General features: G+C 37.2%; 1 protein-coding gene and 1 long non-coding RNA gene across 5 annotated transcripts in view; one reads left to right on the forward strand and one right to left on the reverse strand.

Moving 5' to 3' along the window:
* Window positions 1-4,625, reverse strand: part of LOC140845754 (uncharacterized) — a 708,702-nt gene extending 704,077 nt beyond the window's left edge. For both annotated transcript variants that reach the window (XR_012124624.1, XR_012124625.1), the window contains exon 1: window positions 4,502-4,625. This is a non-coding gene — a long non-coding RNA (uncharacterized lncRNA). The remainder of the gene's footprint in view (window positions 1-4,501) is intronic.
* Window positions 4,626-4,705: 80 nt separating this feature from the next.
* Window positions 4,706-17,051, forward strand: part of MMS22L (MMS22 like, DNA repair protein) — a 116,920-nt gene continuing 104,574 nt past the window's right edge. For 2 of the 3 annotated variants that reach the window (XM_073220936.1, XM_073220934.1), the window contains exons 1-7: window positions 4,706-5,066; window positions 5,414-5,592; window positions 6,437-6,562; window positions 8,409-8,458; window positions 13,321-13,408; window positions 13,504-13,681; window positions 16,070-16,160. In XM_073220936.1, coding sequence (XP_073077037.1) covers window positions 5,429-5,592; window positions 6,437-6,562; window positions 8,409-8,458; window positions 13,321-13,408; window positions 13,504-13,681; window positions 16,070-16,160 — 697 coding nt within the window. In that variant the 5' untranslated portion in view covers window positions 4,706-5,066; window positions 5,414-5,428. The remainder of the gene's footprint in view (window positions 5,067-5,413; window positions 5,593-6,436; window positions 6,563-8,408; window positions 8,459-13,320; window positions 13,409-13,503; window positions 13,682-16,069; window positions 16,161-17,051) is intronic. The other variant, XM_073220935.1, reaches the window with a different exon arrangement.

Genomic DNA, 17,051 nt, shown 5'->3' on the forward strand with positions numbered 1-17,051 from the left:
GTTATTCCATCTGTGTAGTGAATACCATACCTCTTGTCTGCTCAAAGCCTGAAGTCCTACAATCATTCTCCTTCTCTTCAGCATCAACTTTTCCCTTTACATTTATAATTGCCCAAATCTCACAAACATGTTTTATTATTTCCTGTCTTCTAAACATCATCTCTGGATCCCCACATCTCCCTCCTGCCCTAATTTTCTGCTTTAAGTTAAATTCCTGGGTAAAATTTCTGTATTGGCTGACTCAACTCCATTTTCTATCCAACCCACTCCAGTCTGATATTTTCCTCCACTACCGAACTGAAATGGCTTTCATCAACATCAGTCCTGACCTACATCTTGTGAAATGCATTGGTTAATTTGTTTTCTCTTATTATTCCACTTAGAAGCAGCATTTGATATAGATTACCCACTCTTACAATCTCTTAGCTTTCATGACAGGCATCACACCACACTGTATACACTTGAGTTTTCTCCTGAGAACTGACCTTACTTCTTGCCCTTCTTTGCTGACATTTCCCTGTTTACTAGCACTCTGAATATCTAAAAGCTTTGTAGTTTTAGCTCTCACATTTAGGTCTATGATCTATATTTAGTTAAATATTGTAAATAATGTGAAATAAAGGTCACGCTTCATTTTTTAGTGTACCAGTATCCAATAGTTCTAGCACCATTTGTTAAAAAGACTATCCTTTCACTATTCAATTACCTTTGCCAAAAATCAGTTGACCACATATGTGTGGGGGTTTATTTCTGGACTCTTTTCTGGTCTATTAACTATGTTTATCCTTAGACCATTACCACACTGTTTTGATTATTGTATCTTTATAGTAAATCCTGAACTTAGGTACTGTGAATCTTCCCACATTGTTCTTATTTAAAATTGTTGTAGATATTCTAGGTCCCTTGCATTTCCATGTCAATTTCTCAGATGATTTGTGAATTTCTATAAAAGGAGAGAGGGCTGGGATTTTGACTGACATTCCATTGAATTTGTAGACAAATTTTGGAAGAAATTTTAATAATATTGAGGTTTCGAATTCATTACCATGCTATATCTATTTAATTGGGTATTCTTGAGTTTTCTCAGCATTATTTTGTAATCCTCAGTATACAAAATCTTGTGCATATTTTGTTAAATTATCTTTAAAAGCACTTTTGATGCCATTAAAATGGTATTGCTTTTGAAATAATTTCTAGTCATTGTCTAGAAAAATACATTTTTGTATATTGACATTGAACCCTGCCACCTTGCTGAGTTATTAGTTCTAGTAGCTGATTTTAGACTCCAAATGATTTCTTATATAAATGATGACATCATCTGATAATGATGACTATTTTATTTCTTCCTTTTCAATCCAACTGACTTTCAATTCTTTCTCATACTAACTGTATTGGTTAGTTACCTGCAGTATAATGTTGAACAGAAGTAGGGAAGACAGATGCCCTTGACCTGTTCTCAATCTTAGAGAAGAAAGCATTGATTTTCATATTAACAGCAGGTTTGCCTTAATTGCCATTTATCAGGTTAGGGAAATGTTCTCATAGTCCTAGTTTGCTAAGATTTTTCATCATGAATGGATGTTGAATTTTTCAAATTTTTTTTTCTGTGTATTGAGATAATGCCACTTCTATTTCTACACTGTTGATATAATTAACTACTGTGATTGCATTTTGAAATTTATACCAACCTTGAATTCTCAAAATGAACCTGATTTTCTTAGTATCTCATTCTTTTCATATACTGTATTGTATAAGTATATATATATATATATATATATATATATATATATATATATACACACACACACACATACACTTTTCATGACCTGTATTGCTGTATTTTACTTGGTAAAATTTCAACCTCTATGTTTTGTGATTTTGGATTGTAATTTTTTCTTGTCTTTGTCAAGTTTTGACATCAGTGAAATGTTGGCCATATTAAATGAGTTTTGAAGTATTTCGTCATCTATTTTCTGGAAGAGTTAATACAGTATTGGTATTATTCCTTCCTTATATGTTTGTGAGAATTCAATAATAAAACCTGGAGTTTTCTTGTAAGAATTTTGTTTGTGTGTATGAAAAGAGAGAGAGAGGTTTTTTAAACTAAAAATTAAAATTAGTATGATGGATATAGAGCTATTGAAGTTATCTTTTTCTTCCTTTGTGAGCTTTGGCAGTTGGTGTCTTTCAAGGAATTTGTCCATTTCATCTATGTTTATTGGCATAAAAATGTTCTTAATATCCTTATCCTCTTAATGTTAATAGAATCTGTACTGATGATGCCTCCTTTAATTCTTGATATTGGTAACTTGTGTCTTCTCTCCTTTTTTCTTGATCAGTCTGAATAGAGAGTTTATCACTTATATTGGTCTTTTCAAAGAACCAAGTTTTGGCTTCATCTATTTCCTCTTTTCTTCCTCTGTTTCATTCTACTTTTTACAATTCTTTCTTATTTCCTTCATTTTGCTTGCTTTGGTTTTATTTTGCTGGTTTTTTTTTTTTAGTTTCTTAAGATAGAAGTTTAACTTATTGAACTGAGCTCTTCTCTAATATAAGCAGTCATATTATAAATTTTAATGTTTTGAGAGATTTTTTTTTCAGATCTCTTCCTGTCATTTACTTCCAGTTTAATTCCACTGTGGTCAGACAATATATTTGGTATTATTTGTCCTTTTAAAGTTAATGAAATTTGTTTCCTGGCTCAGGATATATGGTCTTGGTGAATGTTTCATGTGTGTGTGTCAAGAAGGTATTCTGCTATAGACGGTTAAGTCACCTATAAATGTGAATTCGGTCAGGTTGGTTGGTAGTGCTGTTTATATCTATACTAATTTTCTCTCTACCTATTCCACCAATTACAGAGAGGAGTGTTGAAGTTTCTAACTATAATTATTCATTTGAGTATTTCTCCTGTAAGTAATAATATTTTTCATTTTATGTACATTAAAGCTCTGTTACTCTATGTACACATTTAGTATTCTTACAGCTTCTTGATAAAATATACCTGTTTTTGTCGGATTTACTCTCTTACCCTTCTTCAGCCTGGACTCTACCCCAAGAGACTGAACTTTACAGATTGCATCCTTACCCTTTGTTTTTGGGTTGGTTTTCATGAGTGAGACACTAGTTGGACATTGGACTGTGGAGGGAAAGCAGTTTGGGGACTTCCCTCCAGCTCCTTCTTGCTGGGTTGCAGGTTGGTGCAGCTATGCTCTTCTATGAAAGGACCATAGATGGCTGTCAGGTAGGTTGCTGTCTCCTACATCAGTAAGTCCCCTTGAGATCTGGTTATCACTTTTTCTCCTTTCCCTTCAGCCTGAGGGTGATAATCTCTGATTAGTTCTGGAAGCTTCACTATCACTTTTTGTGTTCTGGTAACCCTGCCCATACCTTCGTAAATGGCCCTTTCATTAAGCTCTCTTTAAGTACCTTCTCTTGAGTGTACCTCCTGTTAACTGCTGGGGATTCTTACTGATAAAACCAGTGTTAATAATACCAGCCTAAATACACACAGAGCTTAACTTGGTTTTTCCCATTCTCACCGGTTCAACGAAGTTGATCACTCGCTCAAAAAGATCAGGCACTTGAAAAAAGATAAAGGGGTCTATTTGGATGTTTTGATTAGAGGAAGAAGTAACATTGACTATCCCTTGACCCAGTTCTCCTAAACTCAATCCCAGGGCCCACCGTTCTCAAACTTAGGCTTTGTTGTCTAGGGATTTTGTAGATGATACTATGCATCATGCCAGAGACGCCACATGGGCCATAAACAAGCTGCGGTGGACCCCAACTTAGCATCAGGTCTCAGGGAACATCAGCTGGCCATAGATAGCACCCATCACAGCAGCTGAGGCTGCAGCCAGAGGAGATACCATACTGTTTTTGCCCCCACCTCATCCCATTTGTCAGAAAATGTGCTGTATGTGGTTTGAACAGAAGAGTGAAGATAGGTTCACTATACAGGAATTAAACGAGGACACACTCTGTTGTGCAGGAATGGGCAAATGCAAAAATCGAACGATAGCCGGACATCTGAATGAGAAAGTCTCATGGCTGTCTTGAGTATGAAGTCGACATGCTGAGATGCGTAACGTTTAACAGACTGGGAAGTCTTCTGAGGCGATGTTAAGGAACACTTGAAAAAAAAAACAACAAGAAAAATGCAGCGAATGGGCTGTATCTTTACAAAATCAACCAGGTTTAAGACACTTAAACCTGTCCAGATATTGAAAAAGAGGGGGCCATAGTTTTACACTGCAAGCAAGGACCGCCTAACCTACTCCGTTTCCGTACACTGGCTTAGCCTCGTTTTTGCACTTGCCTGGCCGACAATCCACGAACAATAGGCATCCTGGATCCCAACAAAAGATTTGCGGGCGCTAGCTCGGGAAGGAGCGCGGATGGCGCGGGTGTGAAGGCACCTGCAAGGGACGTACTGGGGCAAAGCCCTCTTCTCAGGCCGCGAGCAAAGGTAATCCCGGCAGCTCCTAGCCTGGCTCACCTCAGCCTCCGTATCCGTCACGTTTCAAGTGAGGCCCCGCCTTCCAGCCGCACACACCAATTAGAGCCCCACGCACAGACACAAAAGAGAGGCAAGAAAGGATAATCGCGGCTCCTAGTCCTCAGCCGGCAGACTCTCGCGAGAACTCTCGGCGCGCTAGCGGTTCCCGCGGAGACCTCGCGATCGCCCCTCCGGGGGCGGGCTTCGCCGAGGCCCCGCCCCTCCGGAGCGCGCGCGCGCGGCGTGGCGGGAATTTCGCCTGGTTTGGGGTTCAGGTCCCACGGACGCCCGCTCGGGGATCGGGACCGCCCACGGCGGATCTCGGGGGCTGACAGTGTGAGCAGGTACGGACGTGCGCCGAACACGGGGTGCCCCGCTTGTCCCAGAGCCCGGATCGTGCCGGTCGCTGCCGAGTGCGGACTGGGCTGGCCTTGCCTTCCCGGCTGGAGGACCGAACGTAGGCGCCGGGCCCCGCAGAGCCTCCCCGGGAGTCGCCAGGGCGCTTTCCTGCGGCGCTGCAGACAGACTGGCCTGATGCACGTCAGCAACTTCGCGGAGGGCACAGGTACAGGCGGGCCCGAGAGTTGAAGCTAGATCTACCCTGCAAGCATTTGTTTCTCCTTTACTCTGTCTGGGCCTGCAAGGTCCGACCCTAGGGCAGATTTTCAGTTCCTGCCGCGGCCAGCCTGGGGTGCTTGCTGACTGACCTCTGACAGCCTTGATCTCGAGGAGTCGCAGGAAGAGTTGTGGAGGGCTTGGCTTCTCTTTTTTTTCTCTCTCTTAGTGTTGCGGGGACGTGTTGGGAACTTTCTGAGGTCACGCCTGATCTGTTGGCCCGCCCCACCTTCAGGAATGTCATGTCAACTTCTTTGGAGCCTTTAATGATAATTATATGAACCCCAAATCTTTCAGGACATGAAGTAAACCATGGATGACTGTTCCTCGGCTACGACATTCCTAACCGACAGCTTGGAGCTGGAGCTGGGGACAGAATGGTGCAAACCCCCGTGCTTTTCTTGTGCTTTTGACAACAGAGGAGGAGGAAAACACTTTTCTGGAGAGTCGTACCTTTCCAGCGGAGCCCTTAAGCGGTAGGTAAAATACGGGAGACTTTGTCCCTCATCAGATTTTTTATCAATTTGTTAAGAATGTCATGATTTTAGTCAGCTTAATTTTGATGCCCAAGCCATGTTTCTGTAAATCGACTTCGTGTATCACGCGGATGCAGGTTGTTAGTTCTGTTGCTGGTGTCCTGGTTAGAGCATATCTAAAACATTTTTGGATATTAAGAACTTTCTTGCTACGTAAGACATACATACTTTTTTTGTTCCAGTTCCTTCTAATTCTGTGTATCTGTACACCGAAGTCTTAGGGGCTTACTTTTTCAAACTTTCTAATACACCAGATTGTGTTAGGTTCAGAGGAATTATTCTTCAAAGTTCATGACATAGACAAGGTGTGTACACAAATTGCAGTAAAACTGCTGCTATTGAAATATTTTGGGAATACTGAGCCTATTTCAGTAAGAAAGGAAACCGTTTTTGTTGAATTTGTAGTTACACCTTGTTCTCTCCAGACGTGGCTCAGAATAACTTTTAGCTTTTAAAAATTAAATATCTCCTCAAAGGATGAAATTCTACAACTGAAGGCCACTTTTGAAGACAGGGAAAAGTATGTTCCAAGACTCCTTTTTGTGTTTTTCCTCTAAGTTACACTGCTCTTCAGTTACACTTTTTTATCACTGTATAGGACTGAATTTTTAATAGTCTAGCTGTTGTATTCCTGAATATGGTACCAAGCCATGTCCTGACTTTATAGTATCATTGTGAGTATGTCATGGATGTTCAGTATGGACTCACATAATGTCAAAAGGACATGCTATAGCATGGGAGTTAGCATACTTTTTATGAGATTAAAGCAGAGTTTTCATTTCAGATTAATTTTGAATCTTGATCCTTTACCAACTAATTTCGAAGAGGATACAGTGGAAATATTTGGCATCCAGTGGGTGACTGAAACAGCATTAGTGAATTCATTTAGAGTTCTCTTTCATTTATTCAGGTATGTTTGTTTTTAAACTGCCTTTGAGTGTAGATGCTATTTAGTTTTGTAAGTTACATTTACATTGTTGGGTCCTTTCTAATACTGACATTACCAAAGCACCAGTAGAGGTGGGCATGTTGCTCACTTGATTATCTTGGCAGTAACAACAATCAAGCAGGAATTTTAATGAGTAGTTCTTTTGTGAATCTGTCTTTTTTCAAACATTTAAGTCTTCTGTATATGATGTTATGTATTAAAGACATTTAAGGCTCTGAGCTGTATTACAATTTTGGAAAACTAAAATACTACTTTTGTTACTTAATTGCCATAGTCTTTTACTAATTTTTAAAAACCAGACTTTCCAGATATATCTTTTAGACTGTGTAACATATGATTAATATGATTAACTTGAACAAAAAAAATTCTAATGAAAACTTTCAAACATACACAAATGTAGAGAGAATAGTATGATGAACCTCCACGTACCCTCCCTCAGTGCAATAAACATTAAGGTTTTATTACATTTCTTTCATTTGTCCCTTTGTAACTCCGAGGAGAGGAAATCCCAGGCAAAATACCTCTAAAACCAAAATCAGTCAAGGGGAGAAATAAAGTTTAAAACCAGTTTATTGCTTACAAACTGTGGTCGGGGGCCATTTCTCTTTCTTGCTCTGGCAGAAGCGAACCAGCCTTCCCTCTAACCTCTCAGGTTCAGATAAGCCCTCAGTGGCCCAGGTAATTACCCATTGATATGAAGATGGACTACCTTTCTCCACCCCTGAGGAATGCCTGTTGATATGCAGATGAACTAGCACTAAAGCCAGGAGAGATATTCTGGAAATGCTACAGTAATACTGCTATAATACCCACACCCTTCTCCTCTTCTTTTTGGCTTAAGTATTTTTAAGCAAATTTCAGGCACCATGTCATCTTACCCTTAAATATTTCAGTATGTGTTTCTTAAAAATATAAACTTTTAAAAAACAAACAGTATCTCATTATCACACTTAACGTAAATTGAAATAATTCAATCTATAATTCATTTAAAACCCACCCCATATTCAGATTTTAAATGTTTCTGAAATACAGTGATTGAAGGCAAATTATCCAAAAAAAACATTTAGAATATATATATATATGGTACATTTAAATGAAAATGGAAAAGTAGAGGTACTTCTCCTCTCAACCTTATTCCATGAAACCTTGTCCATGAAATCCCAAGAGATATTATTGTATCTGTGCCATGTTCTTTGTTTTATTGGGAGAACAGGCTGCATGAGGGGTTCTCTGTAATCCTGAACATTATAGGATAAGTTGAGTCTTTATTCAGGGAATAGGCCATGAATATGGGTCAATCTTTAAGAAGTTGACAGGTAACTAGGAAGAATGGCAAGAGATTACTCTCAGGAAATAAAGTGGAACATAGTAATAAATATCCCTTTCCCCAGTAACTCTAGTCTGTTATTTTATTCCTTTTCTGAACTCTTTATTATATAACTGTATGATACAATTTAACATTTTATTATATAACTGTTAACCTAGGATGTGTTATATGAAAGTATCTTAAACTTGAAGATAAAAGTAGTATCTCCTTGAGAGTGAAATCTTTGATATTGAGGATAATTTTTGAGATGCATGCAGATTTTAAGAGATTTTTTTTGAAAGTCAGGCAAAACTCATGTTTTATCGTCTCTCAGTCTCCACTATTTGGCGCTAACCCTGTAAATAAGCATCTGTGAAGTATTACACATATTCACAAATGAGAGGCATTGAGGCTGTGTAAAAGATTTGAAAACATCTGTGTAATTGTTACATTCTTTAACCTATTGTAAAATTAACTCTCACCTTATATTTTTCAAATTAGGCAGCAGCTATACAACTTGGAAACTTTACTACAGGCGAACTGTGATTTTGGTAAGTCTTAAATGTGTTTGATGGCAAAAAGGAATGGAATCCCATTACAGTGACTTCACGTGGGTCCATAATGTATAATAATTGGGAAAGCATAATAATATAGAAGAATAATTATGTCAGAAAGTCAGGATATAGCATTTTTTGTGTTCAGAAAAAGTATGATAATTAAATTTTGTTGTGGCTGAGATTTATAGTACTTCTCCAATCTGTATTAAAATTGATTTAAGACTAAACATTTCTGACTGAATTAGTAATGTGCTTTGGGGGTGGGGAGTGGGATGGAGAACTTAATAAGAGGAAAACAAAGTACCAGACCTTGTGCTGTCTTCTCCATCTCCTTTTGTTGGTTTTTGACTTTTAATGGATTACTGATTTGGGGTGGTTTGGGGAGGGGAGGGATTAAGTATAGTAAGGTAATGAAGGGCATTGAAGGGCAGTGTGTTTTAATGTGGGCTAGTAGCTTCTCCTTTGGCATTTTTGGTACAGTGTGGTGTTTAGAATCATGACTGTTCGCAGCCTGGGTTCCAACCCTAGCTAATGGTGGGTCCCACACCAGGTAAGAGTTCCCACCTCATTGAATTCTTATGAGGATTAAATGACAAAATCCATGTTCATTGTTTATGCTAGACTGTCATCAGTGTTGCCTACCAACTGAACATCACCTGGAACACACCTTTGGTCAAAGCAAGGTGTAGTAGCTTACCAAAGCCAGGGGGAGGTACACACAGTGAGGAGCATTTGGGGCTTCTCCTTTAACAAGCAGAGGATGGGCCTTGTGATCGGGTTTGGGCTCATGCTGGCTGGGTTTGGGTAGAGTTAGTGGGGACAAGGACTTCATTCTGGATGATTGCTGTGAAGAATCAGGGCCAATCTGATGATTGATTATGTTATTTTTTACCTAGGAGGTGGGACAAAGGGAAGCCAGGGAGGGCTCTTACTAGTAAAGAAACAACAGTCCTGTTAACTGAAAGAGGGGATGTTCTGTTTCTATATTTGTTTTTGTATGGGTGCTCTGTTTCTGTGTCCAGACCTGATTACAGAGATGTTTTGCTTTTAAAGTCTTGTTTCACCATAATCATGGAGTGGCCTTGTCTGATTATTTTTGATATTTTGTGAAAACTGTTTAATTTCAGTAGAGAGCATCATGGCTTAGCTGTTAGCTATCAGCTGTCAGGGCTGTTTTATGTGTTGGTTTTGTCAGTATGTGTCAGGAAATGTTGAATATCGTTTCATTGTCGTCTGAGTTCCTACTTCATACCAGGTACTGTGTAAGGTGCTTATGAACCAAGGTGAGAAAATATGTTGGCTTGAGAGTTTGCAGTTGAGTAAGACAGGCAAGGCAGATGTGCAAGCATAGGTTAGCACAGCAAGTGGAAGAGGGTAGTGATGGAGGTATGTACAAGCTGGTATGGGAGCCAACGGCTTCAACTGTGTATGTGCGCATTACTGACTGATGCAAATCCGGGTCTTCAAGCATGAGGAGAAATTAGTGATGCAAAGGAAAGTTTTGGGGAGGAAGAGTGCCATGTAGAAGGAAATGTATAGACAAAGACATTGAGTTGTGTAAAAATATACAAGTTCAGGGAACAGGAAGTAAGTACTCATGATGTATGCCTGGATCAGAGTGTGTGTGTGAGAGGGTTGAAATTAACAGTTGTCTTTGTAAACCATGCCAAAGAATCAGAAACCTCTGCAGAGCCTCTGAAAGGTTATAGTGGAAACAGCAAAAATACTTGTACAATATAGGGTGACTTCATTAAATTGAGTTCATGGGAGTCATTTACTATGTAAGATTATTTCTTGAAAAGCACTTATTGACCTAAAACCACTACAGTAGACTGTTTGTTGAAGCTCTTATTTGTTACACTGGCATTTTGGCTGTTTTTGTTGCTTAAAAACTTTTAATGATAGATTTGTTAGACAACTTAGCAATATTAAAGATTGTCTGTAGATATCTTACCCATGCCTACATCTACCCATGCAGCTATGTCATGTTGCAGTCTTGGCCCTCAACCCTCCCCAGAAAGCCTTTTCATAGAGTCACTTACTGAAGTACATATGTTTATTATATTCCCCAGATTGCTTTCTAGTTGGGGCAGAACAATATACATAAAAATGTATGCTTTGCTGATACTCTGACCTTAAACATAGCTGTTTGGTATTATCCCTTCTTCAGATTTTGTATTTTTTTGCTTCTAGGCATTTCATTTGAATTTTTAAAAAATATCTTTCATTTCTGTCCCTGTGCTTTTCTCCATGCATTTGAATGTGTGGAGTGTGTGTATAACTGCTGTTGTTAACTTCACTGAATTCAGGTTCTTTCATTAGTGTCATTTACGGGTCTGTTCATATTGATTGATTTTTCTCTTAGTTCTGTGGTGTATTTTTCTACTCCTTTGAATATCCAGTAATTTCTAGTTGGGGCAGAACAATATAATAATGTATATTGAGTTGTGTAAAAATACACATGCATTGTATATTTTGTATTGCTGCTTTTCAGATTTTCTTGTAGTCCCATAATTACTGTTAATTTTGTTCTGGCTTACTATTGAGTAGTTGTAATCCACTGGATCATTTTGAGGATTGTTTTAAAATTTTATTACAACTTTAAAAAGTAGCCTTCAGTCTAATGTTATTTTAGCTCTACTAAGATTCTGAGAACTATTTCTGGTGTATCATGACTATTTTTCCAATCTTACTCTTGGGAACTTGAACTAGTCCCTGTCCTGTGTAAGTTTTGTAGGGAATTCTTTTCTGGTATTTTTCCCTGGCCTTGAGTAATTTTTTCTCATGTTTGAAAAGATAGGTAATCAGCCAAAGGCTCAGAGGGGACGTTCTGTACAACTAACTCTCTAGGACTCTTTTTTTTTGTGTATGTTTTTTCTTTGTACTTTTGTCCTGCACGTTTAGGTATCCCTACACTCAGATCTTCACAACACAGTGATTCCGGCTGTGTTTGGGTTCTCTCTCCCTGGGCTGCAGCCTGCAAACTCTCTAAGTAGGAAGCTGGTGCAGTCTTAGGACTGACCCTCTGTAACTCTGGGGGGAAAATCTGTCCCCCACCCCAAGGCCAAATTACCCTTGAAACCAAAATCAGTCAGACAGAAATAAAGTGCGGGAAAACCATTTATTGCTTACAAGCAGCCGTCCACTTCTGCTTGCCTGTCTCTCATGAACCAACTGCGAAAAGGGACCCCACCTATCCTCTCCAGTTGAGATAGTCCTCACTCCCCCTTGTAATCACCTATTGATATGGAGATGGACTACTCTCCACTCCTTGGAAATACCTGTTGATATAGAGATGCATTAATGCCAGACAAAAGATTTTGGAAATATTGCAATTTCACCCACACCCTCTCTCTGAGATAGTCTTGTATTACCAGTGTCCAGTGTTTGAAAACTGTTGTTTTATGTTGTTTTCCTGTTTTTTATTACAATTTAAAGCAGGAGATGGGTAAATCTGATTCCATTTACTCCATCTTGGCTAGAAGCCAAAGTTCCTAGCAGATAGATGTTTTTTGGAGAGTACTGCCTTAATGGGCTGAGAATTGTGAAACTGTGGGATCTTACAGCTTTTGTATAAGATTTGTATAAGCTTATCGATAAGATTTTGTAGATAAGATACACTTATGCTATAAAAATGAACTACACTGTGTAATATATAGATATTTGTACAGTAACTTTATGCTCCTGTTGGTTTTGACAATCTAGTTGGCCATGCTTGCTCATTTGAATTCGAATTTAGAAATAAGTTGTGCTTTAAATATGGATGATAATTTTTTGCATATAATTCTCATCATGTTTTCTCTGCTTTTACTTACTTTCCCTATAGTGGTTATCAGGGTTTTGCACATAGTCACCACTCCAATGATTTTTACTGATGTAAATATTGAAGTGAGGGAAAGGTGGCATGCATTGAACTTGGGAGAAAAAACAGGAACTATTAGTAATTTGGGGCTTTATAACGTTGTAAGGAATTTTGATTTCATTCTACTTACAGTAGATAGCCTTTTATGGGTTTTAATTTAGGAGGAACAGATACTGATATCCATTTAAAGCAGATTTGTACTTAGACTATAGAGAGGCAAAGAGTATGTGGGAAGATCTATAAGGAGTCCTGTTGCCATAATTCAAGAGATTACAGGGAAAGCGGATAGTTTAGAGGTATATTTTGGTGGTAAACTTAATAGGACTCTGATATATTAAGTATGAATTTGAAAGAAGTAGAAAAACCAAGAATGACAGATAGGCAACCGCACAATATAATGGATGGAGAAAACACGGGCAGCATGAACAGGTTTTGGAAGTCAAGAATGTTTTATTTGCATTGTCTGAGCAATCCAAGTACAGAGATGGTTCTCAGTATGACAATGCAAAGTCTGGAGTGCAAAGGAAAGGTCTGGAATATAGGTAAACCTTTTGGAGTCATCATTTAGAAATTAAGAAACAGATGAAATCAAACATACAGGAAGAAGTGTGCAGAGAGGGGAGGGCTCAGGACTGAGTCCCGAGTAGCCCGCGCATCGGTAGAGTTGAGGAGGAGAAGCCAGTAAAGGAGAGAGAGGTAGGAGAAAGGACCAGGTGAGGAAGAAAGACTGGCAGCATGTGGTGTCAGTGAAGCCAGCTGTAGCCAGTGCTCTTTGAGGGCAAGTTACTTGAGGACAGGTAGTGTCCATTAGTTTGGACAACATGGGTTTCATTGGTGACCTTAATAAAAGCAGCTTTTGGGGGAGTTGCATGAACCATATAGGAATCAGTGGAAATCATTAAAAGAAAATTGCTGCTTGTGTGGCTTACAAATGTTTTTGCCACTGCCCACTGATTATTTAAGCTATGATTAACACTATTTATTTTGATTTCAGGACAGATATCAAGCCTGCACTGCAAGGCAGACAATATCAGGCAGCAGTGTGTAACATTTCTTCATTATGTTAAAGTTTTCATCTTCAGGTATGATGTCAGACGAGTGTTTTGATTACTGCATGAATTTCCAAGTACATGTCCATCCAGACTCTCTTTGTTTATTGCATCTAATTGCTTTTTAGGTCCTTGAAAGTACAGAGTGCTGAGAGTCATGTTCCTGTTCATCCCTATGAGGCTTTAGAGGCACAGCTTCCCTCAGTATTGATTGATGAACTTCGTGGGTTACTCTTGTATATTGGACATCTGTCTGAACTTCCCAGTGTTAATCTAGGAGCATTTGCAAATCAAAATCAGATTAAGGTTTGACTTGTTTAATGATTAAATTATTAGTTTTTCTCCCCACAGGAATATTCAGTCAAAAATGAGGGAAATTTTGCAACTCTGGAACCAGACTGCCTGTGTTCCTCCTTTTTCCTTTTTTTTTCTTATTTTTATTTTATTCCCATTCTTCCTTTTATTATAGGCAAGTAAGACCTTTTACCTCAGTTTTTCCATCTGCATAATTGTATAGCTTCCTAAAGTTGCTGCAAGAATGAAGTAAAAATGCATGAAGTGCTTAGAACATAGTATATACTGAATCAGTGATAGTTGTTCTCTTGCAATAACTGTGCAAATGTTTAAAAGTTTCAAAGCAAATGAAATAACCGTTTATTTTCTAAAATTTGTATCATTGTTCTCACTTTATCTTGTATAAATCCCAGTTATATTATAAGAAGTTTTAAGATCACCTTTTGAAAGTTATACTTTCAAGCCACATTATGATGTTCATTCTGACTTCTGAGACCTTTTCAGGAATATAATTAAGATAGTTTTGACAATGCCACTTTTTTTTCTACCTGTGATAATCATCTTCTCTGAGGTTTGGTTTTTAAAAATGTGTAATTTTAGCATGACCCAGCTTATAGATGTAATTGACGCGTTCTCCATAGGGTGAGCTTATAGGAGTGACAAATTATGATTCCCCGTGCGATTCCCTGAACTTTCAAACTCTTCAATCAACTTGAATAACACTAAGGAACAAGTAAATGTTTGTGTATTTCCATAAAGCTTAAAAAAAATTGACTCTTATCTGGGATCAATATTTGTAATAATGAAAGTAGAGTTCCAACTGAATTCACAGGTTAATATGTGTAAACCATAGAAAACAGATAATTGCTTTTAATCATGTCATTTAATAATGGATAGGTTGTGTGGGGGATATTTTTCCTTCATTTTAGTCTCTGTATACACTGGATTATTTTTTATTTTCTCTATATCCATCAAATGCTTAACTATAAAATAATAACTTATCTAGCAGCAGAAACAAAGAATGTGTGCCAGAGTCCTCAAATTCAGTGTTGCCTTTCATGGGCTTTTTAATTAGGCACATATAAAAAGAGAGGTTATTTGAATATCAGAGCATTTAATATTTAAGGCAGGGGAATGTAGTCTTCAACTCATAAAAAAATCGTATATTAAAATATTGTTCTTTTCTGAGACCATAGCAAAAAATCTTAAGAAACAAAAAGCATATTCCGAGAGTTTACTTACATAGTTCTTATATTTTATCAACCTTATGTGTGGAAAGTATTGATTCAGTTAGTATTTTCAGTTGAACATCTGCTTTTATTATATTTTAGGAACTTAAAAGTTAGAGATATTATTCGTTGGGTATTATATATTACAAGTATCTTCATTTACTTTCTTTTTCAGCAATTAAACTGTCTTGCTAGGTAGATGGATTTTTTTATATAGTTATGTTTGTCAGTTTTTTTCTTCCGTATCATCTCTGCTGTTGTTAAAAATATACTTGCCTTTTTCATTTCTCTTTTAAGTTTCTCTTTTTTAAAAATATGCTGTGAGGTGGGAAATCTAACATGAGTTTTATAGCAAATGAGTAAGTTAATATACCTGTCTTTAATTGATTGACTCAGTTTTCTGACTGATTTGAAATGTTTATGCATTTCTCTTTTCCCTATTTTTGCTGTTTATTATCTATTCCTGAGCTAATACTGTTTTATTAATGTCAAATTTTATTTTGTTTGCATATTTGATAGGTGAGTCCCCCTCCATCATTCTTCCTAGTTGTCTTAATAGAGCATGTATATCATTGTATCTTTATAGTGATACTACTGTTGTCTGGAGGAAAGTTATTGATAACCTACTACAGCATAGTAGTTCCAAAGAGCACTGGCTTTTGAATCAGAATTAGTTTTGAATCCTAATGCATGAATTGAGAGGTAAATTTCTTCACCACTTTTAACTTCAGTTTCTTAATGGCATGACAGTAGTGTCTACATGACAGTCTAAAGTTCTCCTGTTAAAATTGATAGGAGTTTCTGGGTAGTCATTACCGTTAAAAACATACTTCCAAGTAAAAATGTAAAACAACATCATGAAAATAAGCATTTTACAACAACTCTTTTACTGCCTTGTAGCTGTAGTAGAATCAGAGGTTGGTTGGAAGGGACCTTTGCAAGGCTGTTCAGCAGCCCCAAGGTGGGCCTGTCTTAAACCATCAGATGAAAATATATCCAGCTTTCGAAGGTCTCCAGTGAAAAAAACCTCTAATGAACAAGACAAAGATTTTTGCTGAGCTTTTGAATAGTGATAGGTCAATTGATTCTTTATCCTGCACTTTTAGAGGAGTGTGTGACAAATGATAAAATATTGTGAATTTTCAGTCACAATTGACAATGTCATTCACAGCTTTTTCCACCATCATGGCATTTATTACATCTCCACTTGGATATCCATTGGCTGGTGCTAGAAATTCTTCACATGCTTGGTGAAAAATTGAGTAAGTTTATGAATATCTTATTTATGTTCTTCTTAAAAATCTTTTAACGTTTTAATTTTGTTTCTTAAAATTACACAAATAATTCATGCGTTCTGATTTTTGTTTACGTCAAATAATAACCAAAGTAAATGTGAAAATCTTGCTCCTTTTTTCCAGAGATAACTAACGGGAACAAGTTGGTCCATTTATCTTTCCGTATTTCCTTACTGTTTATTGGTATACATATATAGAAACTCATGGTAGGATTTTTGTTTGTATTTCTAACCACAAATGGTATCATCATACTGTTCTGTGTAGTGTTTAATTTACCAGTTTTTTGGAGATCTTTTTGTGTAAATACATATAATTCTGTTTTATTTATTTAGGGACTGTATGTTATAGATCTATCATAATTTATTTAGCCAAGTCTGTTTTTCAGTATTTTATTTATTTCCCTTTTTTTGATAGTACAAATAATATATCACTGAACATCCTTGTGTACATATACATTTTTGAATACTTGTCCAAGTTAATCTGTAGAGTAGATTCTTAAGAGTGGCACATTGTGGTTATCATGTTTTATCACTGCTGTGTTTCAGGTACAATAAGTTTCCCCAATTTATATCTACAAGGGTGTGCCTTTGCCTCATACTCTTACCAGTAGTGGACATTGTCAGTTAATTATATTTTTTGTCAACTAATACATGAAAATGATATTGAATCTCTACTTTTATAATTTATTACCAGTGAAGTTGAATATCTTTACATAATTTTATTGTCTTTTTATATTTGCTTTATTAATTACTTGTTCATTATCTTATACAAATTTTCTGTTTTTTTTAATATTTAGGAGTTTATATATGTTATGGATTCTAATTTTTTATATCATATGTTGCCTTTTTGTTTTTGGCA

Source organism: Manis javanica, chromosome 13 (genome assembly GCF_040802235.1).
Source record: "Manis javanica isolate MJ-LG chromosome 13, MJ_LKY, whole genome shotgun sequence".
Classification (NCBI taxonomy): domain Eukaryota; kingdom Metazoa; phylum Chordata; class Mammalia; order Pholidota; family Manidae; genus Manis; species Manis javanica.